At 41.5% G+C, this 26,892-nt stretch overlaps 1 protein-coding gene across 1 annotated transcript; it reads left to right on the top strand.

The window, feature by feature from the left end:
* Positions 1-8,810: 8,810 nt before the first annotated feature.
* On the top strand, positions 8,811-23,819 carry LOC129842689 (zinc finger protein 501-like). Its single transcript, XM_055911315.1, has 2 exons — positions 8,811-9,463; positions 21,017-23,819. Exons 1-2 carry the CDS (start codon positions 9,148-9,150, stop codon positions 21,973-21,975), a joined length of 1,275 nt encoding a protein of 424 aa, XP_055767290.1. The 5' UTR covers positions 8,811-9,147; the 3' UTR covers positions 21,976-23,819.
* The last annotated feature ends 3,073 nt before the right edge of the window (positions 23,820-26,892 follow it).

Below are 26,892 nucleotides of genomic sequence, written 5' to 3' on the forward strand. Positions count from 1 at the left end.
GAAGAATCATTTCGTCGAACACCTGATTGGTTTGGTATTGGGCTCGTTCGACATTGCAGCCGACAGTGCAGGTGGCTGCTGACTGACTAATTTACAAATCACCTTACATCATAAATAACTACTCATTATTATTTATAAATCAGTCAGCCAATCATCGTTTACCCACAACGCAGCATGGAGTTGATGCTCTCGAACACGGCCATTGGTTTAATATATGACATAATGGCTACGCTGCAACGGCGTGTGACTTCATCTATAAAATTTGGCTGTTCTAAATTCTGTGTCGCTCAAAGCTTTGAGTAATGCACCTATTTTTGACACAATTGGCTGGAAAGAGCCAATGCTTCAGGATCTATATTTCCCCATCACTACTTTTCAGCATGTTTTCTGTAGTGTCTTAGCTCTTATTACTTATTTATCTAATAAGAAAGACTCTGAATACAATAAATGGAACTGGAGCTTCACATTTTACTGGAATCAGTCAGAGCCAGAATAACATCGAACAACACTGCGCATGACCAAGGGTGCTCCATTCTTAAAGGGGACATCAGTAATTAACAGAACATAACATTCCTTCTTTTATACAATCAGAGTTACTTTTACCAACCCCCAACTGAAACACTTCCCAGAACTTGTTATAGTTATTTTGCATCTTTTAATTTGAACTTGAACAGTTAGTTTTTGTTTGTTTGTTTATAAGTCCAGTCTGTCTGGTGGACGGTGCCTTCGTTCTGGGTAGCGCCTAGGATTTTCTGGAGGCTCCTGAACATCCTCAGTGTGTGCTTGCTCCCTTATAGCTTCTGCTATAGCAGCACCTTCATCAACACGTTCCCTTCTTTCAGCCTGGGGTCTCTTTACTGCTCCACCGTCCTCTACAGTTCCCTGTGTGTCATTCTCAGGAACTCTCTGTGCCTGTTCTTTCTCGATTGTTGTGCTGTTTTCCGTGGAATGCATTTGGTTAATGTGACGCCGCCACATTATGTCTGGGCTCACTTGAACCTGGTAAGTTCTGGGTCCCGTTTGTGTATGTACGGTCCCTCTTGTCCATTTCCCTCCTCTTCTGTAGTCTCGCACCATCACTTCCTGTCCTGTTTGGAGATGGCGCTCCCGGCCACCGGAGAGCATCTTGGCTTGTTTGTTCAGCACTTCATTACGCCTGTTAGGCTTCATGAGGTCCAGCCGTGTGCGGAGAGGCCTCCCGAACATCAGTGCGGCTGGGCTTTCATTTGTCGTGGCATGTGGGGTGTTTCGGTAGGAGAGCAGGAACTTGGCCAGTTTTGTTTGCAAAGTCCCTTCATCTCGTTTTGCTGCCCGGAGTCCTTGCTTTAGGGTTTGCACAAAGCGTTCTGCCAGCCCATTGGTGGCAGGGTGGTACGGAGCTGAGGTTGAGTGTTTGATTCCATTTACTGACATGAATCTTGTAAACTCGTCACTTACAAAAGCTTGCGCGTTGTCACTTACTAGCTGCAGCGGCAATCCGAAGCGTGCAAACGTTGTTCTGAGACACTCTATCGTCTGAGCTGAGGTGGAGGAGTCAGTGCAAAACACCTCTGGCCATTTGGAATGGGCATCAACTATAACCAGAAACATGTGCTTTTCAAAGGGACCAGCGTAGTCCACATGAATTCTCTGCCATGGCTCTGTGGGCCATTCCCAAGGGTGGACTGGAACAGGAGCAGGCATGTGAAGGGTTTCCAAACATCCGCTACAGTTCTTTGCCATATTTTCTATCTGTTGATCCAGACCTGGCCACCAGAAGTGGCTCCTTGCGAGCAGCTTCATTTTGACAATTCCAACATGACCTTCATGTAGTTGCTGCAAAACCTGATGTTGGCATTTCTGGGGTATCATGACTCTCATTCCCCACATCAAACATCCTTGGTACGTTGTAATTTCGTTTCTCCGCTGGAAATACGGAGTCAGCTCCTTTCTGCCAGTAGCTGGCCATCCTGACATGGTGTAGGTGTACACTTTTGACAAGGTCACATCTTTCCTTGTCTCCTGTTTGATCACTGTGCTTGTGACCGGTAGTGCCTCGAGCTGAGCGGTATGGAAAATGTCCACTGCATCCACACTCCTTTGTCTTTCTCTTCTACACGGCAGTCTGGATAATCCATCTGCATTTGTGTGGAGGGACGACGGCTTAAACTCAATGTCATACATATGACTGGCGAGGAACAAGGCGTATCGCTGTAACCTGGCTGCTGTCATTGCCGGAATGCCTTTCTTTGGACTGAAAATGGAAAGCAACGGCTGGTGATCCGTAACCAGTGTGAAACGCTTGCCATATAGGTATGCATGGAATTTCTTGACGCCCCACACTAGCGCCAGTGCTTCTTTGTCGATTTGTGAGTAGTTTTTCTCTGCATCATTCAATGTTCGTGATGCAAATGCAATTGGCCTCTCTGACCCATCTTTCAGTGTGTGTGAAAGGACGGCCCCTAAGCCATAAGGGGACGCATCACAAGCCAACTTCACTGGCAGTTCAGGGTCGTAATGCATCAGGACCTGTTCAGATGTGATGAGCCGTTTTGCCTCCAGAAATGCATTTTCACACTGTTCTGTCCACCGCCATGTCCTATTCTTTTCCAGGAGCTGATTTAGAGGCTGGAGTACTGCTGAAAGGTTTGGGAGGAATCTTCTGTAGTAATTGATCAGTCCCGCAAAAGATCTCACTTCTGTGATATTTTGTGGTCGTGGTGCCTGTACCACTGCCTCGATTTTGTCCTGTGTTTTGTGCAATCCATTGCGGTCAATTTCATGTCCACAGAAGACAATCTTGTCTTTGAAGAACTCACACTTCTGTAAGTTTGCCTGTAGACCATATTCTTTCAGTCTTTTCAGGACCTCTTCCAGGTTAGCCAGGTGTTCTTTGTCGGTGCGTCCTGTTATGATCATGTCATCCAGGATACACTGGGTTCCTGGGATTCCTTGCAAAATCTGGTCAATAGTTCGTTGCCAAATGGCTGGGGCCGATGCAATGCCAAAAACCAGGCGGTTATACCTGTATAGACCTTTGTGTGTGTTTATTGTCAGGTACTGTTTGGAGCTCTCTTCAACCGGTAGCTGCAGGTAAGCCTGTTTCAGATCGATTTTACTGAAGTGTTTCCCACCAGCTAGTGCAGCAAAGATGTCCTCCAGACGTGGCAAGGGGTATTGGTCCACATGCAACATTGAATTCACAGTTACCTTGAAGTCCCCACACATTCTAACAGACCCGTCTTTCTTCACAATAGGAACTATGGGTGTGGCCCATTCGCTTCTGTCCACTTTCGTCAGGATCCCTGTATCCTGCAAGCGATCGATTTCCGCTTCCACCTTTGGTCTCAGGGAGTATGGAACAGATCTGGCTTTGCAGAATTTTGGGGTTGCGTCATCTCTCAGTACAAGTTTAGCTGTGAAGCCTTTTACTGTTCCCATCTGATCACTGAAAACTGTGCTGTATTTCTTCCGCAAGTGTTCCAGTGTCTGGTCTGTGTCCTTCTCTTTGGACTGGAACGTGTGGAGCATTTTCAAATCACACCAGTTCAGCTTTATTTTTGAAAGCCATTCCCTGCCAAATAATGGGGGGCCAGTTCCAGGCACCACATACAGCTGTAACTGCTGTGTTTGCTCCCCATACCTCACTCTGACCTGCAACACCCCCATTGGGCTCAATCTCTCTCCTGAGTAGGTCTTCAGCAACACATTTGTGTTCTTCAGCTTCATAGCCTTGAAGTGCTCATTGTAGACGGTAGTGGAAATTATAGACACTGCAGATCCTGTGTCCAGCTCCATTTTGAGGGGTTTGCCTTCGATATCTGGTGTCACCCATATTATGCTACTGCTGGGAGAAGTCACTGTGTTTAACTCCATTGTACCAATTACTCGTTCATCTGAATCACTGCCACTGTTCTCTGCTAGTGCATTCACAGACCCTTTCATTTTCTCAGTTTTCCTGTTGTGACTGAATTTTGCTCTGCATGCTCTTTGAATGTGCCCCCTTCTACTGCATTTGTGACAAATTTCGTCTTTAAAACGGCAGTCCTCTGCTCTGTGACCATCTCTGTCACACCTGTTGCATTTATCGGCCACACGGGGGCGCTGTCGGCTGCGCGAAAACTTGTGCAGGGAAGTTTGTGATAGGTCAGTATTTCTTTTACTTTGCAACTCAAATGCATCTTTCGTCGCGATTTCCATAGTCACAGCAATTTCAACAGCCTTTGCAAACGTGAGATCTGATTCTGTGAGCAAACGTTTTTGAATGTGTTCATGTTTCAATCCACAAACAAATCTATCCCTTAATGTGTCATTTAGGTTCTCTCCAAACTGGCAATGTTCAGACAGTTTCTTCAACTCTGCTACATATTTACTAACACCCTCCCCCTCATTCTGATCTCTCTTGTGGAAACGAAAACGTTCCGCGATGAGGAGTGGTTTAGGTGATAGGTGATTTTGCAATATCTCCACAATCTCTGTGAATGTTTTATTTGAGGGCTTCAGAGGGGCAGTCAGATCTCTTAGCAAACTGTACGTTTTTGGGCCAATTAAACTCAACAACGCTGGTACTCTCTTGTTATCAGCAATGTCGTTTGCAATGAAGTACTGTTCCAGTCGTTCAATGTAAGTTGCCCAGTTTTCTTGCGTGTCCTCAAACACATCTATTTTCCCGATGCTAGCCATTCTCTTTACCTCAGGCTCCACGGGTCTTTGATCTGCCGCCTCGTTCTCGTTAGCTCTCCCCTCGTCGTCACTGCTTGCTAGCTGTTGTGCTACAGGGTCAAAATCTTCCTCTCTTCCTACGAGCTCCATCTGCATTCGTGATGCACACTGCAGGTAATCATCCTCGTCGCCATTGTAGTGTCTTAGCTCTTATTACTTATTTATCTAATAAGAAAGACTCTGAATACAATAAATGGAACTGGAGCTTCACATTTTCTGTGAATTAGACTGCGGGAGTTTTGTAACTTTTTCTCCAGTAGTTGGTCTCGCTGACCATAACCGTGCTGGTTGGCTACGCTGGTTAGGCTAATAGCTAGTTGCCTAAATAGCTAACGTTAGCTGGTTGGCTAAGATACCAGCATATAGCTAATGTTAGCTGGCTGGCTAAGATAACTGCATATAGCTAATGTTAGCTGGCTGAATAAGATAACTGCATATAGCTAACATTCTTTGATATTTGGTTAGATGGTATTATGTATTTACAAAACTGTGGTTTACTTTAATCACTCAAGTCATGAGTGCAAATTATTGGTTTAATTTAAAGTTATACATTTTAAGTTATTTCTGTTGTAGTTTACATCATAGGGAATAGGCTGGTCCTCCATATTACTTCACACCTGACTTTGGCATTCTTCTAAATTCTGATTGGTTTAATGTAATAACTCCAAAAATAGAACTATGAGGTGTTACTTTGCATTGGAAATGTTTTAACATTTTATTTGATATTTTCTAAGCAATACAAAACATACACATACAAACAATGTCATAGAAACATTAACTACATCACACCTGCCCAGACCCACTAGAACACACCTCCATCTCCATTAACTACATCACACCTGCCCAGACCCACTAGAACACACCTCCATCTCCATTAGCTACATCACACCTGCCCAGACCCACTAGGACACACCTCCATCTCCATTAACTTCCATTCTCTGTCAGTCTCCAGCATCAGCACCATTTTATTTCTCTCCGTCACTTTCAACTTTTAGATAATAAAGCATTTGGCCTTTCTATTGAATTAACAACAGAGTATTGGTTGATTTCCAGGTTTAATTAAGTATAATATTTAATATGATTTATGAGAAAAGTATCGTCCAACTCTGGGGTATCTCACTGCACCCTCAAATGCCATGTTTTGAAATATACAGTCAGACAGATTAAAAGTAATTTTATATTGTATAACTGTACTTCTGACAGCCAACTTTCTAACTTCGCCCATAACTTTATGACGTCAAAACATTCCCAGAAGGATTATTGAGTCATTGTTAGTTTTACACTGAAGACATGACTCTGCCGTTGTGCTGTAGAATTTGTGGATTTTGTCTCTTGTATAATAAGGGACTATCATTTGTCCCAACATCACAGGCCACAGTCTTTGATGCAGTTAAAGACTTCCAAAAGTTTTTCCGCAGTTTAAGATCAAATGAGTTTTTTTAATGGGGTTTATCCCTGTGCACCTGCCAATGTAAATCCTTTGAACGAGACAAGTTACCAGACAGGACATATTGCTAATGTTCTTCCCATTAATAACCTGAATGACAATTAACTTGTGGGCGGTGGTGGTGATGACGTCCTATTCGATGACGTCGTCCATCGGGATTCCCCCAAAAAAGAAGACGCTCTGGATTGATCACTGGAGTCCGATGTGAAGGAGGAGGTTGATCATCAGGAGTCAGATGTGAAGGAGGAGGTTGATCATCAGGAGTCAGATGTGAAGGAGGAGGTTGATCATCAGGAGTCAGATGTGAAGGAGGAGGTTGATCATCAGGAGTCAGATGTGAAGGAGGAGGTTGATCATCAGGAGTCAGATGTGAAGGAGGAGGTTGATCATCAGGAGTCAGATGTGAAGGAGGAGGTTGATCATTAGGAGTCAGATGTGAAGGAGGAGGTTGATCATCAGTGAACCTCTAGGATTGTGGCTGGGCTGGCGTTTCCACTTCCAGCTTTGTCATATATTTTGATACAATGAATGTTGATATTGTGAAACTATGTTATATATTTGTACCTTCTGTTTCATGAAGTGATGTCACTAAGTACTGGCCCTATATATACAATGCATTCGGAAAGCATTCAGACCCTTTCACTTTTTCCACGTTTTGTTACGTTACAGCCTTATTCTAAAATTGATTCAATCATTTTTTCCCCCTCAACAATCTACACAATACCCAATAATGACATCACAATACCCCATAAGACATCACATTGCCCCATAATGACATCACAATACCCCATAATTACAAAGCAAAAACAGGTAAATAAATGAAAAAATTAGATTTTCTTTAAAAAACAAGGACATTTCCAAGTGACCCCAAAATTTGAATGGTAGTGTACATCTACATGATGTATTGTTACACCATGTAGGAGCATTATAGACCTAGTCTGTTCATTATATACATCTACATGATGTATTGTTACACCATGTAGGAGCAGTATAGACCTAGTCTGTTCATTATATACATCTACATGATGTATTGTTACACCATGTAGGAGCAGTATAGACCTAGTCTGTTCAATATATACATCTACATGATGTATTGTTACACCATGTAGGAGCAGTATAGACCTAGTCTGTTCATTATATACATCTACATGATGTATTGTTACACCATGTAGGATCAGTATAGACCTAGTCTGTTCATTATATACATGATGTATTGTTACACAATGTAGGAGCAGTATAGACCTAGTCTGTTCATTATATACATCTACATGATGTATTGTTACACCATGTAGGAGCAGTATAGACCTAGTCTGTTCATTATATACATCTACATGATGTATTGTTACACCATGTAGGAGCAGTATAGACCTAGTCTGTTCATTATATACATCTACATGATGTATTGTTACACCATGTAGAAGCAGTATAGACCTAGTCTGTTCATTTTATACATCTACATGATGTATTGTTACACCATGTAGGAGCAGTATAGACCTAGTCTGTTCATTATATACATCTACATGATGTATTGTTACACCATGTAGGAGCAGTATAGACCTAGTCTGTTCAATATATACATCTACATGATGTATTGTTACACCCTGTAGGAGCAGTATAGACCTAGTCTGTTCATTATATACATCTACATGATGTATTGTTACACCATGTAGGAGCAGTATAGACCTAGTCTGTTCATTATATACATCTACATGATGTATTGTTACACCATGTAGGATCAGTATAGACCTAGTCTGTTAATTATATACATGATGTATTGTTACACAATGTAGGAGCAGTATAGACCTAGTCTGTTCATTACATACATCTACATGATGTATTGTTACACCATGTAGGAGCAGTATAGACCTAGTCTGTTCATTATATACATCTACATGATGTATTGTTACACCATGTAGGATCAGTATAGACCTAGTCTGTTCATTATATACATGATGTATTGTTACACAATGTAGGAGCAGTATAGACCTAGTCTGTTCATTATATACATCTACATGATGTATTGTTACACCATGTAGGAGCAGTATAGACCTAGTCTGTTCATTATATACATCTACATGATGTATTGTTACACCATGTAGGAGCAGTATAGACCTAGTCTGTTCATTATATACATCTACATGATGTATTGTTACACCATGTAGAAGCAGTATAGACCTAGTCTGTTCATTTTATACATCTACATGATGTATTGTTACACCATGTAGGAGCAGTATAGACCTAGTCTGTTCATTATATACATCTACATGATGTATTGTTACACCATGTAGGAGCAGTATAGACCTAGTCTGTTCAATATATACATCTACATGATGTATTGTTACACCCTGTAGGAGCAGTATAGACCTAGTCTGTTCATTATATACATCTACATGATGTATTGTTACACCATATAGGAGCAGTATAGACCTAGTCTGTTCATTATATACATCTACATGATGTATTGTTACACCATGTAGGAGCAGTATAGACCTACAGTAGCTTGCTAATTATTTAGATGTAATATAACTTAATGAAACTGCTTTAAATATGTGGTAAACATTTTTTATTCGTAATAATCAATCAACACATTCCTGTCTTTGTATGTCTCAATATAATGGTATTATTTAATTACATACATTTAAAATAATCTTTGTCTAAAAATAAAATATCCTCAACTGCGTTTCCCCTCCAGTCAGCAGACGGCGATGTGCGTCTTTCATGCGACGCTGCCAGCGTGACGTATAATCTAGTGGACGGTTCTTCATAAACAGCTCGTCAACCACCTCGGTAGCTTGCTAGCCAACATAGCCGAAAGATTCAAGCTATTTACACGCTTTCGGTGTATATTAGCTACTGTGTTTTCGACACACTTAGGTCGTATCTAGTTGTTAACCTATTTAATATTACGTTATTTTGTATTAGTCAGCTATAGTAGCTGGCTGGTTAAATTAGCACTAGCCTAGTCGCTAATGATAGCTAGCTAGCTAACATCCCCGACCATGAGGTCAGTAAGCTTCTCCCCTCTTGTTAAAGAAGAGGTCTGCTGGACGGAGAAAGAGGGTCTGGGGCTGAACATTGTCGTGAAAGAGGAGAAGGAAGAAGAGGATGTTACAGTAAAACAAGAAGTAGAGGGTGAGGCTGTTACCCTGAAAGAAGAAGAGATAGACGTTTCAGTGAAAGAGGAGGAGGATGTTACAGTGAAAGAAGAGGGGGAAGAGAAAGAGGAGGATGCCGTTTTTGGAGTGAAGAAGGAAGGGGAGATTACTGTCACATTGAAAGATGAAGAGGTGGAGATAGGAGATCTGAGTAACACCAGTAAGTAACGCCTTAAATGTGTTTTTAACTTTGGATATTCAGAGTTGGCTCGTCAATACCTCTTCAACGGAGGGCCCAGGATGATGACTGATATGTCTACAATCAGACGACGTAGAGAACAAGCTACCCCTTGTTTTCTCCGTTCCGTTTCCAAAAAGTGACTTAAAATATATATTTGAGAAGGGTCTATCTTCTGACCGCAGACTGGGGGGCACGGCATGTAGTGATGTTCATGTAGTGATGATTTACTACACACCGTGCCCCCCAAAAGTGCCATGTGAGAGTTGGGTTGGCTACACCAAAGATTATGGATATACTGACAAGATGTCTCGCCGCCCTGACAAGGGGAGTCGTTGTCCACAAAGCTTCACTGCGGGTTGTCTAGCTCCCGCCTATCCTTTCTTTGGATTGGTGGATACATCTTATTATTGTAATCTATTGTTTATATTCTATGAGGGTTGTTGTCGTCAACTGCCTGTATTCAACGGAGAGAGATGCTAAGCTACTAGCATGAATATGTACCGCCTGTATTCAATGGAGAGGGATGCTAAGCTATTAGCATGAATATGCACCGCCTGTATTCAATGGAGAGAGATGCTAAGCTACTAGCATGAATATGTACCGCCTGTATTCAATGGAGAGGGATGCTAAGCTATTAGCATGAATATGCACCGCCTGTATTCAATGGAGAGAGATGCTAAGCTATTAGCATGAATATGCATAGCGATCTGGAGACAACTCCTATAGTATTTTTATCAAAGTTGTCGGTATGTCACGTGTCCACATAACAACTTAATCATTACAAAACTTCTGTTAGATCAAGTAAACCTCACGTAGTAAATAAGCCATTCATTTTGTTGTGGACCAAATTCGACACTTTCCACATTGGGTTGATAATTGTTTCCACTTGGATACAACCTACTGTAACCTACTGGCATGACCTAGAGAGTTACAACCTACTGTAGCCTACTGGCATGACCTAGAGAGATACAACCTACTGTAGCCTACTGGCATGACCTAGAGAGATACAACCTACTGTAACCTACTGGCTTGACCTAGAGAGATACAACCTACTGTAGCCCACTGGCATGACCCAGAGAGTTACAACCTACTGTAACCTACTGGCTTGACCTAGAGAGCTAAAGTTGTAAAATTCCTGGATTTTAAATGAATTTTTTCCAGTAATAATGATAATTTGTATCTTCCTATCCACATGTGGAATCCCTCTCCTTTGTCGTCCTCTCTACACCAATAATAGACAACTACTATGAGTCTCCCAATCAAGGCCGGATGTGATACAGCCTGGATTGGAACCAGGGACTGTAGTGACACCTCTTGCACTGAGATGCAGTGGCTTAGACCTCTGCATCCGTGTGTGTGTTAACTATTAGAATGCTGTACTAGAATGCTTAAAAGGCCGCTAAAATTTTAAATATCGGTTATCGGTATCGTTTTTTTGGGGCAAGGAAAATATTGGCAAAAAAATGTGATATCGGTGCATCCCATTCTAAAAAAAATTTTTTTTTTTTTTTTACCCTCATCAATCTACACACAATACCCCATAATGCCATCACAATACCCCATAATGCCATCACAATACCCCATAATGCCATCACAATACCCCATAATGCCATCACAATACCCCTTAATGCCAAATCAAAAACAGGTTTAGATTTTTTGCGAATGTATTAAAACGATTCTCCAGGATAACTAGTCTCAGAGTTATGTAAGATGTAAGATCCCAGGATAACTAGTCTCAGAGTAATGTTAGATCCCAGGATAACTAGTCTCAGAGTAATGTTAGATCCCAGGATAACTAGTCTCAGAGTAATGTAAGTCTCAGATAGTTTTAACCCATTACAGTCTAACCCATTACAGTCTAAGCCCTGTCTGAGGGGGAGGTTATTCTAAGCTATATGGAATTGTTTTAAGGTTTAAACAACATGAAGGGCTTCCCCTGTATTGTACTGTTTTATAAGGTTATACCAAGGATCATTTTGCTATTTGATTTTGAACTGTAAGACCCATGGAAGTATCAACAAAAAATATTTGTCCATACTGCTATAACCCATAGTAACACATTGGATAACATTCACAACATGGAACAACAGTAACCATAGTAACACATTGGATAACATTCACAACATGGAACAACAGTAACCATAGTAACACATTGGATAACATTCACAGCATGGAACAACAGTAACCATAGTAACACATTGGATAGCATTCACAACATGGAACAACAGTAACCATAGTAGTATTGTTTCTCCCAGAACATCTAAAGGAAGTTTGTTCTGAAGTGTCTGTCTGATATCTAAGAGATGTAAAAAATTATCTAAATTTTTTTACATGTCTTTAAGTCTTTAACCCCCTTTTTTTGTCACTTAAGTCTTTCCACATTTTGTTACGTTACAGCCTTATTCTACAATGGATTAAATAAATAAAAATCCTCATCAGTCTACACACAATACCCCGTAATGACAAAGAGAAAATAGGTTTGGAGAAAAATGTCACATTTATTAAAAATAAAAAACAGAAATACCTTATTTACATAAGTATTCAGACCCTTTGCCATGAGACTTGAAATTGACCTCAGGTGCATACTGTTTCAATTGATCATTGTTGAGGTGTTTCTACAACTTGATTGGAGTCCACCTGTGGTAAATTCAATTGATTGACATGATTTGGAAAGGCACACACCTGTCTGGCTACCACAGCATTCTGAAGCGATACGCCATCCCATCTGGTTTGCGCTTAGTGGGACTATCATTTGTTTTTCAACAGGACAATGACCCAACACACCTCCAGGCTGTGTAAGGGTTATTTGGCCAAAAAGGAGAGTGATGAAGTGCTGCACGAGATGACCTGGCCTCCACAATCACCCGACCTCAACCCAATTGAGATGGTTTGGGCTGAGTTGGACCGCAGAGTGAAGGAAAAGCAGCCAACAAGTGCTCATCATATTTGGGAACTCCTTCAAGACTGTTGGAAAAGCATTCCAGGTGAAGCTGGTTGAGAGAATGCCAAGAGTGTGCAAAGCTGTCATCAAGGTGGCTATATTTTGAATTGTTCACCACTTTTTGTTGGTTACTACATGATTCCGTATGTGTTATTTCATAGTTTTGATTTCGTCACTATTATTCTACAATGTAGATAAAATGTTAAAACAAATAATTATTACCCTTGAATGAGTAGGTGTGTCCACTCGTTTGACTGGTAATGTAAATCTCATGAATGTTTTTACATTCAGTTACATTAAGTCACTTTCTTACCACTTCTTCCATAGTCAAACATGTAAGGAAAGATTTTTTTAAATCAAAGGGGATGCTTTCAAAAATGTATTGAATTCAAATGGATTTACCCAGCCTACAAAGCACTACAGCCACTGTGATGACCAGTTCTGATCTTTTATTGAGGGATCTAGTCTAGATTAAACTTCATAGGAAGACAGTTTTATCATGTGGAGGTTTCATTTAGGTCTGTGTTAAACGACATACTCTGTGTGTCTTTGCAAGGAGAGGAACCAGACTCTCACTCTGACAGCGGGAAGAGTCCTTCAGGGGAACCAGACCCAGAGACGCCCAAACCAGCGAGACGACACCACTGCTCCCACTGGGAAAATAGTTTTTGCTGGTTAGGGAACCTAAAACTGCATGAGAGGACACACACAGTAGAAACGCCTTTCCAATGTTCCCAGTGTAGAAAGAGTTTTGCTGTGTTAGCTAACCTGAAAAGGTACAAGAGAATACACACAGGAGAAAAGCCTTATCACTGTTCCCAATGTGGAATGAGTTTTAATCAGGATGGGGACCTAAAAGCTCATAAGAGGAAACACACAGGAGAAAAGCCTTTCCAATGTTCCCAGTGTGAAAAGAGTTTTACCATGTTAACTAACCTGAAAAGGCATGAGAGAATACACACAGGAGAAAAGCATTTTCTGCTCCCAGTAAAAATAGATTTTCACGAATGGCGTACCTTAAAGCTCATGAGAGGATACAGAGGAGAAAAGCCTTTCCAATGCTCCCAGTCTGGAAAGGGTTTTACCTGGTCAAGTAGCCTGAAGGAGCATAAGAGGATAAACACGGTAAAAGTCCTACCACTGCTCTCTGTGTGGAAGAACATTCAGAGATCCTGAAATCAAATGAGAGAATAGAAAGGCTGTATTCTGACATATATTTTTGACTGAGAATTTGTGTTTTTTGTTTGTGCCACATGAAATCATATTGTGTATGATTACACCTGTCTATATAATGTCCCACAGTTGACAATGCATGTCAGAGCAAACACCAAGCAAAGAGGTCGAATAAATTGTCCTTAGAGCTCCGACACAGGATTGTGTCGAGGCACAGATCTGGGGAATGGTACCAAAACATGTCTGCAACATTGAAAGTCCCCAAGAACACAGTGGCCACCATCCTCAAAATGGGCACATTTATAGGCCTACATTTGTGTGCAGGCCAGGTAGACTAGTACTACTTCTATATGTGTAACCAGGTAGACTAGTTCTACTTCTACATGCGTAATCAGGTATGCGTCCTTTCTCTTATTGACAGGAGGGTTTCAAGGTGGAGCTTCCAGCGAGACGTGAATTTAATAGTATGTTGTACCTAGTTTCCCTCCTCCAGGGAACAGTAGTTATTGTCATAACGTTACGCTTGTTATATGATGAACTTCAACTTAAATACAGGATATTGCTGTCGGGCAGTTTTTTTGTATTCTGAAATGCACTCGAACTATGTATCATTTAGTGGCTCCTTATGTTACGCTGGAAAACAGTTTTCGTGGGCACAGAAATACTAAATCATTTCAGAGTTTGCTAAATCCAATGGTTTTTAACTGAGTCACCTTGTAATCCAAGATGGCGTGTAGCAGTAAGACCTGTTTGTTGTTGTAAATGTTATATTTTTTTGTATATATTGCAATATATTTCAATCTTTTTAAATTTTTTACTTACGTATACCTTCCGGCAACCCGCCTCACCCAATGTGATACGGATCTGCTATTTTTTAGACCTTATAGCTAGAACCTCCATCCGAAGCTAACCAGCTAATTAGCTACTAGCTATTTAGTCATTGTTAGCCACTGCTACGGCCTTTACCTTTTTAGCTCAGACACCAGCCTCTTTTAGCCTGGATAATACATGCCAGTCTGCACAGCGCAATATCAACCCTGAGCATATCGGACTGTTTTTCTCCACTACATCACCGTATTCCTGCCGTAAGCTCTGGACCATTACACCGGATAATCGCAGCTGGCTAGCTGCTACCGAATGGCCCAGCCCCGAAGCTAGCCTTGAGCCAGGCCCATCTCCCGGCATGCTTAGTGGACCCTATGATCACTCGGCTACACAGCTGTTGCCTCCCAGACTCTTCACTAAGACGACTAGAAGCCACTACATCACCGGATTCCTGCCGTAAGCTCTGGACCTTTGCACCGGATTGGCTATAGTGGCTAGCACCAGTTAGCCTCAAGCCAGGTGCATCTCCCGACTAGCAAACAAATTACTCCAGCTACAATACCTCTTTTGCCAATTGGCCTGGACCCTTTGTCGACACAGAGCCCCGACGATCCATCACGACTGGTCTGCCGACTCAGTTCCGTCAGATGTGCCCTCAACCGACCTTTGCCAGACGTCGGTGACGCCCCTGTCCCGAAGCTAGCACCAGTTAGCCTCGAGCCAGGCGCGGCTCCCGGCTAGCATAGTAACGACTACCTAACGGCTTCCCTGGTTCATATATTGCTGTTCACTGGACCCTATGATCACTTGGCTACATAGCTGAAGAACTCAGGCCCAGTGTGTAGTTAACTGACCCTCTCTGCCAATTCATTGCCATTTTACGTGTTGCTGTTGTCTTAGCTGATTAACTGTTGTCTTACCCGTTGTTGTCTTTGCTAGCTCTCCCAATCAACACCTGTGATTGCTTTATGCCTCGCTTTATGTCTCTCTAATGTCAATATGCCTTGTATACTGTTGTTTAGTTATCATTGTTTTATTTTACTGCGGAGCCCCTAGTCCCACTCAACATGCCTCAGAGAGCTCTTTTGTCCCACCTCCCACACTTGCGGTGACCTCACCTAGCATAACTCCAGAGATGCAACCTCTCTTATCGTCACTCAATGCCTAGGTTTACCTCCACTGTACATTATGCCTTGAATATATCCTACCACGCCCAGAAATCTGCTCCTTTTATTCCCTGTTCACAACGCACTAGACAACCAGTTCTGATAGCCTTTAGCCGTACCCTCATCCTACTCCTCTGTTCCTCGGGTGATGTAGAGGTAAACCCAGGCCCTGTGGGTCCCCAGGCACTCTCATTTGTTGACTTCAATATTCGTAAAAGCCTTGGTTTCATGCATGTTAACATCAGAAGCCTCCTCCCTAAGTTTGTTTTACTCACTGCTTTAGCACACTCCGCCAACTTTAATGTCCTTGCCGTGTCTGAATCCTGGCTTAGGAAGGCCACCAAAAATTCTGACATTTCCATCCCCAACTACAACATCTTCCGTCAAGATAGAACTGTCAAAAAGAGAGTTGCAATCTACTGCAGAGATGGCCTGCAAAGAGTTCTGTCATACTTTCCAGTCCATGCCCAAACAGTTCGAGCTTCTTATTTAAAAAAAGAATCTTTCCAGAAATAAGTCTCTCACTGTTGCCACCTGTTATATACCCCCCCCCCCCCCCCCAGCTCCCAGCTGTGCCCTGGACACCATATGTGAATTGATTGCCCCCCCCCCCCCCCCCCCATCTATCTTCAGAGTCCGTTCTATTAGGTGACCTAAACTGGGATATGCTTAACACCCCGGCCGTCCTACAATCCAAGCTAGATGCCCTCAATCTCACACAAATTATCAAGGAACCCACCAGGTACAACCCTAAATCTGTAAACATGGACATCCTCATAGATATTATCCTGACCAACTTGCCCTCCAAATACACCTCTGCTGTTTTCAATCAGGATCTCAGCGATCATTGCCTGCATCCGTTATGGGTCCGCGGTCAAACGACCACCCCTCATCACTGTCAAACACTTCTGCAAGCAGGCCTTTCTAATCGACCTGGCCCGGGTATCTTGGAAGGATTTTGACCTCATCCCGCCAGTAGAGGATGCCTGGTTAATCTTCAAAAGTAATTTCCTCACCACCTTAAATAAGCATGCCCCTTTCAAAAAATGTGTAACTAAGAACAGATATTTCCCTTGGTTCGCTCCAGACCTGACTGCCCTCGACCAGCACAAAAACATCCTGTGGCGTACTGCACTAGCATCGAATAGTCCCCGCGATATGCAACTTTTCAGAAAGGTCAGGAACCAATACACACACAGTCAGTTAAGAAAGCAAAGGCTAACATTTCCAAACAGAAATTTGCATCCTGTAGCTCTAACTCCAAAAAGTTTTGGGACACTGTAAAGTTCATGGAGAACAAGAGCACCTCATCCCAGCTGCCCACTGCACTGAGGCTAGGAAACACTGTCACCACCGATAACTCCACAATAATCAAGAATTTCAATAAGCATTTCTCTACGGCTGGTCATGCTTTCCTCCTGGCTACCCCCAACCCCTGCCAACAGCTCCGCACCCCTCGCAGCTACTTGCCAAAGCCTCCCCAGCTTCTCCTTCACCCAGTGTCCCACTATAATTGAGAATTTCAATATGCATTTTTCTACGGCTGGCCATGCTTTCCACCTGGCTACCCCTAACCCGGTCAACTGCCCGGCACCCTCAACAGCAACCCACCAAAGCCCCCACCATTTCTCCTTTACCCAAATCCAGATAGCTGATGTTCTGAAAGAGCTGCAACATCTGGACCCCTACGAATCAGCCGGGCTTGACATTCTGGACCCTTTCTAAAATTATCTGCCGAAATTGTTGCAACCCCTATTACTAGTCTGTTCAACCTCTCTTTCGTATCGTCTGAGATTCCCAAAGATTGGAAAGCTGCCACGGTCATCCCCCTCTTCAAAGGGGGAGACACTCTAGACCCAAACTGCTACAGACCTATATCTATTCTACCCTGCCTTTCTAAGGTCTTCGAAAGCCAAGTTAACAAACAGATTACCGACCATTTCGAATCCCACCGTACCTTCTCCGCTATGCAATCTGGTTTCAGAGCTGGTCATGGGTGCACCTCAGCCACGCTCAAGGTACAAAACGATATCATAACCGCCATCAATAAAAGACAGTACTGTGCAGCCGTCTTCATCGACCTGGCCAAGGCTTTCGACTCTGTCAATCACCGTATTCTTATCGGCAGACTCAACAGCCTTGGTTTCTCAAAAGACTGACTCGCCTGGTTCACCAACTAACAAACCTCCAAACGAGCTTCAATGCCATACAACACTCCTTCTGTGGCCTCCAACTGCTCTTAAAAGTAAGTAAAACTAAATGCTCTTCAACCGATTGCTGCCCGCACCCGCCCACCCGACAAGCATCACTACTCTGGACAGTTCTGACTTAGAATATGTGGACAACTACAAATACCTAGGTGTCTGGCTAGACTGTAAACTCTCCTTCCAGACTCACAGTAAGCATCTCCAATCCAAAATGTAATCTAGAATTGGCTTCCTATTTCGCAACATAGCCTCCTTCACTCATGCTGCCAAACACCCTCGTAAAACGGATCGGCGATGTCATTTACAAAATAGCCTCCAGCAGTGTATCAGTGCCATCCGTTTTGTCACTAAAGCCCTATATACCACCCACCACTGCGACCTGTATGCTCTTGTTGGCTGGCCCTCGCTAAATATTCAACGCCAAAACAATCTAAAAGTCTTTGCTAGGTAAAGCTCCACCTTTTCTCAGCTCAATGGTCAGCATAGCAACACCCACCCGTAGCACGCGCTCCAGCCTGTATATCTCACAGTTCATCCCGAAAGCCAACACCTCCTTTGGCCGCCTTTCCTTCCAGTTCTCTGCTGCCAATGACTGGAACGAATTGCAAAAATCGCTGAAGTTAGAGACTTATATCTCCCTCACTAACTTTAAGCATCAGCTATCTGAGCAGCATACCGATCGCTGCAGCTGTACAAAGCCCATCTGTAAATAGCCCATCCAACTGCCTACCTCATCCCCATATTTTTATTTACTTTTTTTGCTCTTTTGCACACCAGTATTTCTACTTGCACATCATCATCTGCACATCTATCACTCCAGTGTTAATTTGCTAAATTGTAATTACTTCGCTACTATGGCCTATTTATTGCCTTACCTCCGTACTCCATTTGCACACACTGTATATAGATTTTTCTATTGTGTTATTGACTGTACGTTTGTTTATCCCACGTGTAACTCTGTGTTGTTTTTGTCACACTGCTTTGCTTTATCTTGGCCAGGTTGCAGTTGTAAATGAGAACTTGTTCTCAACTGGCCGACCTGGTTAAATAAAGGTTAAATAAAAAAAATAATAATCGTAACTTTATTGACAACACCCAAATGGATACTGTCATTAACGCGGTTCTTAATACTGTAGCAAACATTATATTCAGCAGGACATTCAAGCGATCCTTACAATTATAATCCAAAGTAGTGTGAAATGCACTCATAAGCAACCTGGAAATGGAGGTTACTCCCCTGAGTTTCCCCCCATTCACATTCAGAATACATTGTGAAAAACTAAAATCTTTGCTCAGCATTTTTTCTCCAGGCAGATATACTACATCCATAACTAGTGGTTTCCTCATTAGCAGGGAGGAATTTCTACAATCAAATTGTATGTGCTTTGCCCTCGTGCCGCAATTTTATTAAACACAGAAAGGGGCCTATATTGGAGACCAAAAGTCGTCTGGCACACTGCTTACAGTTTCAACAACATGAATAACTTATTTCTAGCCGACAATCATCGATGTTACTACTAATGTGAAAACAAGACAACATATGATTTTTGTTGCTCATTTTATTTATTTATTTTCTCATCTTATGGCTGCACCCCGGTAACGGGATCGATAATATCGATGATATGACAACAGCCAGTGAAACGTGCAGGGCTCCAAATTCAAACAGAAATCTCATAATTAAAATTCCCCAAACATACATGTGTCTTATATCATTTTTAAGGTAATCTTGTTGTTAATCCCACCAACGTGTCCGATTTCAAATATGCTTTTCAGCTAAACATAATCGTTTGTAGTGCTTAAGTCACCATCAAACCACAATAAGCACAGACATTTTTCCTGCGAAAGATAGCAGTCAGAAAAAGCAGATAGAGATAATATTAATCACTAACCTTTGATTATCTTCATCAGATGACACTCATAGGACTTCATGTTACACAATACATGCATGTTTTGTTTGATAAAGTTCATATTTATAACAAAATATCTGAGTTTACATTGGCGCGTTACATTCACTAGTTCCAAAAACATCAAGTGATTTTACATAGCCACATCGTTTCAACAGAAATACTCATCATAAATGTAGATGATAATACAAGTAATACACATGGAATTATAGATATACCTCTACTTAATGCAACAGCTGTGTCAGATTTAAAAAAACTTTTACGGAAAAAGCAAATCATGCAATAATCTGAGACGGAGCTCAGAACAATAGCCAAATTAGCCGCCACGTTGGGGTCAACAGAAACCAGAAAATACATGATAAATGTTTCCTTACCTTTGATGAACTTCATCAGAATGCAGTCCTAGGAATCCCAGGTCCACAATAAATGCTTGATTTGTTCGATAATGTCCGTATATATGTCCAATTAGCTACTTTGGTTAGCGCATTTGGTAAACATTTCAAGTCACAAAGTGCGTCCTCTATAACGTGACGAAATGTCCAAAAGTTACACAAGTCAGTAGAAACATGTCAAACGATGTACTGAATCAATCTTTAGAATGTTGTTAACATACATCTTGAATAACGTTCCCACCGGAGAATTAGATTGACTTCAGATGAGCGGTGGAACGGAGGTCCTCCTCATGTGACTGTGCATGTGAAAGCATGGTCAGCTCGTGGCAGTGATTACACATTCCTGTCTCCTTCGGCCCCCCTTCACATTAGAGTCAGACAAAGTTCTATTGACATCTAGTGGAAGCCGTAGGAAGTGAAAACTCATCAATATCTCGCTGTAATTTAAATGAGAGCTTGGTTGAAAATCTGCCACCGCAGAAAAAATTCAAGCAGGAAGCGGAACTTCAGGTTTTTGCCTGCCATATGAGTTCTGTTATACTCACAGACATAATTCAAACAGTTTTAGAAACTTCAGAGTGTTTTCTATCCAATACGAATAATAATATGCATATATTAGCAACTGGGACGCAGGCAGTTTACTATGGGCACCTCTGTGCACCTTTCATCCAAGCTACTCAATACTGCCCCTGCAGCCATAAGAAGTTAAGACAATTGTCAAATAACTTTAACATTCATTACAGACGTCAATTGTTGTACAACATCATGGCTACGCTTCGATTATACCCTGATGAAGACAGCTTGGCTGTCGAAACGTTGGTAATTAAATGTTTTGCATCTGGGCTCCTTTTGGCATCACTTTTTACAATGGATTTCTGCTGTTGTGGGCCTTTAATCATCTGTCTGACTTTGTTGTTCACACAGGAGAGATACGGGACTATCGTGGATCCTCTGGGGAGCCTCAACAACTTCATGATGCTGAAGAGGCAGAGAAGAGTCTCTCCAGATCAGAACACCTCAATAAACACCTGCAGAGATGCACAGGGAAGAGAACTCACTGCTGTTCTGTCTGTGGGAAGAGATTCACCTCATTAGGCATTAAAATTCATCAGAGAATACACACAGGAGAGAAACCTTATAGCTGTGGTCAATGTGGGAAGCGTTTTGGTCGATCTTGCCATCTGACTCAACACCAGAGAATACACACAGGAGAGAAACCTTATAGTTGTGGTCAATGTGGGAAGGGTTTTAGACAATCTAGCTCTCTGACAGTGCACCAGAGAACACACACAGGAGAGAAACCTTATAGCTGTGATCAATGTGGGAAGAGTTTTGGTGGATCTGGAGACCTGACAGTGCACCAGAGAATACACACAGGAGAGAAACCTTACAGCTGTGATCAATGTGGGAAGAGTTTTCGTCAAGCTGGAAAGCTGACAGTGCACCAGAGAACACACACAGGAGAGAAACCTTACAGCTGTGATCAATGTGGGAAGAGTTTTGCTGCATCAAGAACTCTGACTCAACACCAGAGAACACACACGGGAGAGAAACCTTATAGCTGTGGTCAATGTGGGAACAGTTTTGGTCAATCTGGGGATCTGGTATCACACCAGAGAACACACACAGGAGAGAAATCTTATAGCTGTGGTCAATGTGGGAAGAGTTTTGGTGGATCTGGAGAGCTGACAGTGCACAAGAGAACACACACAGGAGAGAAACCTTACAGCTGTGATCAATGTGGGAAGAGTTTTGGTCAATCTGGCCATCTGGTATCACACCAGAGAACACACACTGGAGAGAAACCTTATAGCTGTGATCAGTGTGACAAGAGATACTCTGATAAAAGATCTTTGATTAAACATCAGAAAATACATACATGAAGGAGTTGTTTCATGATATCAATGAATTAATGTCACAATGTAGAATGTTTTAACATTGTAGTAGGAGTATTTTAATGATGTCACAATGTAGAATGTTTTAACAATGTAGTAGGAGTATTTTAATGATGTCACAATGTAGAATGTTTTAACAATGTAGTAGGAGTATTTTAAACAATTTCACATAGAAATTGATAGAACGCTAAACGTTTGCCCCATTCAATTGATTTCAGCCTTAGGAAAAATCCAGGCTCTTGAAAGAGTACTATTTATGTGATTTAACAAAAAAGTGACTAACACAAAAAGAGCTGTGTTACACTTACCATGTTGGTGACCCACTTGAATCAAAATGCAACACTTCAAGATGTATCTGGCTGTTTTCTACAAATTGTCCTCTAACCAGTGATGTACACATTACTCCCAGATTTCGTGTGGTTTTTGAGCTGTTAGTTTTAACAGGACATGCAACCTCATCTCCCTCCTCTCGGCATAATTGATTTCAATATGATATCGATGAGTGATTACAAATAAGTGTTGTGTTCCTTTGTTTAGCGACCCCTACATTTAAATGCGTCACTCCAAAATGTAGCTGACTGTCTTCTGCAGGTTGTCCTCTAATCAGTGAGCTAAAAGATATCTCCCATTTCCATGTGTTTTTTTAGTTGTTAGTTTCAACAGCACCTACAACCTGATTTCCCCCCTAATCCATATCAGTGATTTATTGCTACTTGTCAAAACAACAGTGTTTCTGGTGCTTGTGCAGTTTATAAGGAGCTTGTTTATAGAAATATAAGTAATATGATTATTGTGGCAGATGTTTGTGTGTATAGCACATTTTACGTTTAGGTTTTCAATTTATCACAAACTGTTTCTGCATTTGGATTTGGAACTGTGACATTGGGGATATCCCACCTAGCAAAATGTCATTGAAAATCAGACTATGCCCGACGTACAATATAAGTTTGGTTTTAGTTGAAAGTTGAAAAGATTTTTTTTCAAATTTCAACATACTTGCAGCCTATACACATGGACGCTGTATAATAAATAGGTCTATAATCAATTTTATTAACAATCCTAATAAATTGAGTCAAATAAATTTTCATATTTTTTTCCTGTGAAGCCATTGTGTTGCATCCATGTAAATATAAATATAAATATAAAATATATTTGTTGTCCTAAGGGGAAAAAAGGTGTTACAGACTTTGGTTTTTTCCATTTATGTTTTGAGGTTGGACTTTAGGAGGTTGTACGTTAGCACGTATAGCTCATTAGCTCGTAGGACGCACTGATTGGTGTCACCTCGTTAGTCACTATGTGTTACACCTCTGCTGGCTTGTCCATCTCGTTAGTGGGAAGGTGTTTCACCTGAGCTGGTCCAGGTTCTATTTAAGAGTGTCTGGCCCAGTGCTCCAGTTGTCTTGATAGATGTGGAGAGTCAACAACTTTAGTTGCTCCACCTTTTTTGGTTTGCTTCCTGTCTGTGAGTTTTTCTTTTGTTTGCCTCTTCTTTGGCAGATTTAGTGGGTCTCATGGTTGGTGTCTTTTAGGTCCCAGTTGTTGTTACTAGTCAATTTTCAGTGGACACCCCCATAGTGTCTTTCAGAACCACTCCTAAAAAACAAACTAATATTTTTGGTTAAATATTTTAACATTTTAATCAATGGCATTTCCTTAGGATGCTCATTAGTCTAAGTTGTATTTTTATCCTCTTATGTTTGTGTACTAAATATTTCTGTTTATTTTCATAGGTTTTTCCTGTGAAGCCATTGTGTTGCTTCCATGTCTGAAATGTGCTGTATAAATAAAGCTTGATTCGAACATATTGAACCAAATGACTGACCAATAAACAGAGTCTTGGTCCGTCTTAGTATGAGAACAGTATCAATCCCACTTTTCCAGCCTGCTGAAGGTGTGGTGGAGTGGTAACCACCACCCCCGGCTCTACCAAGGGCTTGAGGTGGTCACCCACAGCTCTGCTTATGTTCTGTGGCCTTGCCGTTCCATTTATTGACTGCCCCTGTAACACAGAAAGAAACACATTTAGTCATATTATATACAACACTCAAAGTAATGGATATGGAGCATCTATGGCCTCTGTTACACCTGGCACCTAAATGTGTCATCTGTCATCTGATCACCCCAAGCTGCATTAGGTTCAGATCTACCAGGATGAGCCTTGACATAGTCTGGATGCAGTCAGGCCACAGAATATAAATAAGCAATATACAGAGACGGGGTGAATGAGTGGGGAAAAGTACATTTTACACAAATGACCTTCATAATATCAAAGAACAAATGTGTGTGCCTGAGAAATTTCATCAATATCAGTGGACAATTTGCACTAATGTAAATAAACATAGATGATGGAACATATTCCCTTTTGCTTACGTGATGAACCGCTAAGGCAACATAAATATTTACCATCTAAACCATGTGTGACCTCTCACCTCTCTGGCTGTAGAAGTGTTCTTTTCTAACCAGTCCCTCAACAGCTCTCTGACTGAGCTCCACCCTCACTGGGTCTTCAGAGGAGAGGAAGGCTGAGGAGGGATGGAAGGATGAATGGATCAGTCAGTCAATAAAGTGTAGAGCTGCTGTCTATGCTGTCTGACAAAATCACTATTTTAGTAGTTCATTAAAGTAAATAAGGCTTTATGACTGCTGAATACCAACTATCAATCACTTAGATAATATATTTTCAGGTAGAGATACATCTTTGGGACGTTCCAAGCCCATTGAAGTTGACATTTAAAATGGTTACGGTAGGGGTTAAGGTTAAGGCTGTATTGGAATTATGATTCAACGTCAGTTCACCGTCTCACCTCATACTGTATTGGAGCAGCAGCAGCTGACTGCCCGGTTCAACATCAGTTCACCGTCTCACCTCATACTGTATTGGAGCAGCAGCAGCTGACTGCCCGGTTCAACATCAGTTCACCGTCTCACCTCATACTGTATTGGAGCAGCAGCAGCTGACTGCCCGGTTCAACATCAGTTCACCGTCTCACCTCATACTGTATTGGAGCAGCAGCAGCTGACTGCCAGGTTCAACATCAGTTGACTTGATCGTTGATGCTAATCAGCATGTTTTGAATCTGAGAGTAAATAGAGCCGACTACAACTCTAAAAATGAAGGGTTCAACTGGAGTTGTTCTCAGATCCCCTAAGAACCGTAGGGTTCTTGGTCAATGAAAAACAGCCCCAAAAGGTTCTTCAAAGAACTTGTTAGAAGGTGGGTTCATCGAGGAACCTCCGTTGTTGCTGGACTTCTTCCGGGAACTACGCAATTACAACTGAAACGATGGTGACAAGTTTGGATGCGACAACAGTTAAAAAGGTTAAGTTGGGTTGATGTTTGGCTCTGAATATGTCTCGAAATAATTTATAGAATAATAATATAACATACTAATAATGATTAAGGAAGACAATGATGGTTTTCTGTGAATATCTTCCATAACGTTACTATAGTTAATTACCGTAAATATTAGAAAGCCGGGTTTGACCGTCGGCGTTGTATGAGCTACAGTACAGTACCGTTATCTAGCTAGCTAACGTTATGTCCTAACTAGGCACAACTAGGTTTGGATTATTTCCCTCAACTATATTCTTTCCCATATATTGTATATCGTTTCCATAAAGCCAACATGGCTTTACACTCATTAACGTAAGTTTACAATCTAGAGCAGTTCTCACTTTTGTGATAATGAACTAGCTAACGTTAACTAACTAACTAAGGACGGTGACCTGTCCAGAAGAGATGTTACAACGAACTGAATCGTCAATGGAGGTCTTCCTCTTTATATAACCTGTTTGGGGTGCAAGCCCGAAATCGGACGAAAATGACAACAGCTGCAGGGCGCGAAATTCAAAATCTATTTTTTAAAAATATTTAACTTTTACACATTAACAAGTCCAATACAGCATTTGAAAGATAAACATCTTGTCAATCCAGCCAACATGTCCGATTTTTTAAATGTTTTACAGAGAAAACACCACATATATTTATGTTAGCTCACCACCAAATACAAAAGTGGACAGACACGTATGGATATGATTATGAAGTATGAATTATGATTCAAGTAGCATGCACAAGCCAACCGAAATAAACTAAAACCAACCTAAAGAGCCCAGAAAAAACTACCTCAGATGACAGTCATATAACATGTTACACAATAAATCTATGTTTTGTTCATAAAAGGTGCATATTTTAGCTATAAATCAGTTTTACATTGATGCTACCCAAAAATGCTAACACATAGCTGAATCCAGACGGGAGGCGAGTCTGAATCCAGACGGGAGTAGCCAGAGAAAATACATACACCAACGTCGGCTACTAATTACACCTCATAAAACATTTCAGAAAAACATATGGTGGATAGCTAATGAAAGACAGATATCGTGTGAATAAAGCCAACATTTCCGATTTTTGAAGTGTTTTACAGCGGAAACACAATATATCGTTATATTAGCTAACAACATAAGCTAGCATAAGTCAGCACTAGCATTGGTCAAGCGCTAGCCTAGCACAGTTAGCCCAGTTAGCACAGCACAGCTCAACAGATATATGAAAAAGCATCCCAAATTGGGTCTTATCTTTGTTGATATTCCATCAGAATGTTGTAACGGGGTCCAATGTCCAGTAGAGTCTTTAGTTGGGTTCCAGAACGAATTATTTCCCTCTTTGGTTAGCAAGCACAATAGCATTGCGGCGCTACACAGCGTTTCTTCAAAAAATTCTTCCGTCGTATCACATCTAAAGTCCAGAATAAATTGCAATAATATAATTAAAGTATATTGAAAAAACATACTTTAGGATGATTTTGTGACATGTATCAAATAATATCGTAGTCAGACATCATATTCACCGTTATCTACCTTGTTCCAGAAGCCGAGACCAAATTCTGCTTCGCGCCCGGATTT

Source organism: Salvelinus fontinalis, unplaced genomic scaffold (genome assembly GCF_029448725.1).
Source record: "Salvelinus fontinalis isolate EN_2023a unplaced genomic scaffold, ASM2944872v1 scaffold_0061, whole genome shotgun sequence".
In the NCBI taxonomy this organism is placed as follows: domain Eukaryota; kingdom Metazoa; phylum Chordata; class Actinopteri; order Salmoniformes; family Salmonidae; genus Salvelinus; species Salvelinus fontinalis.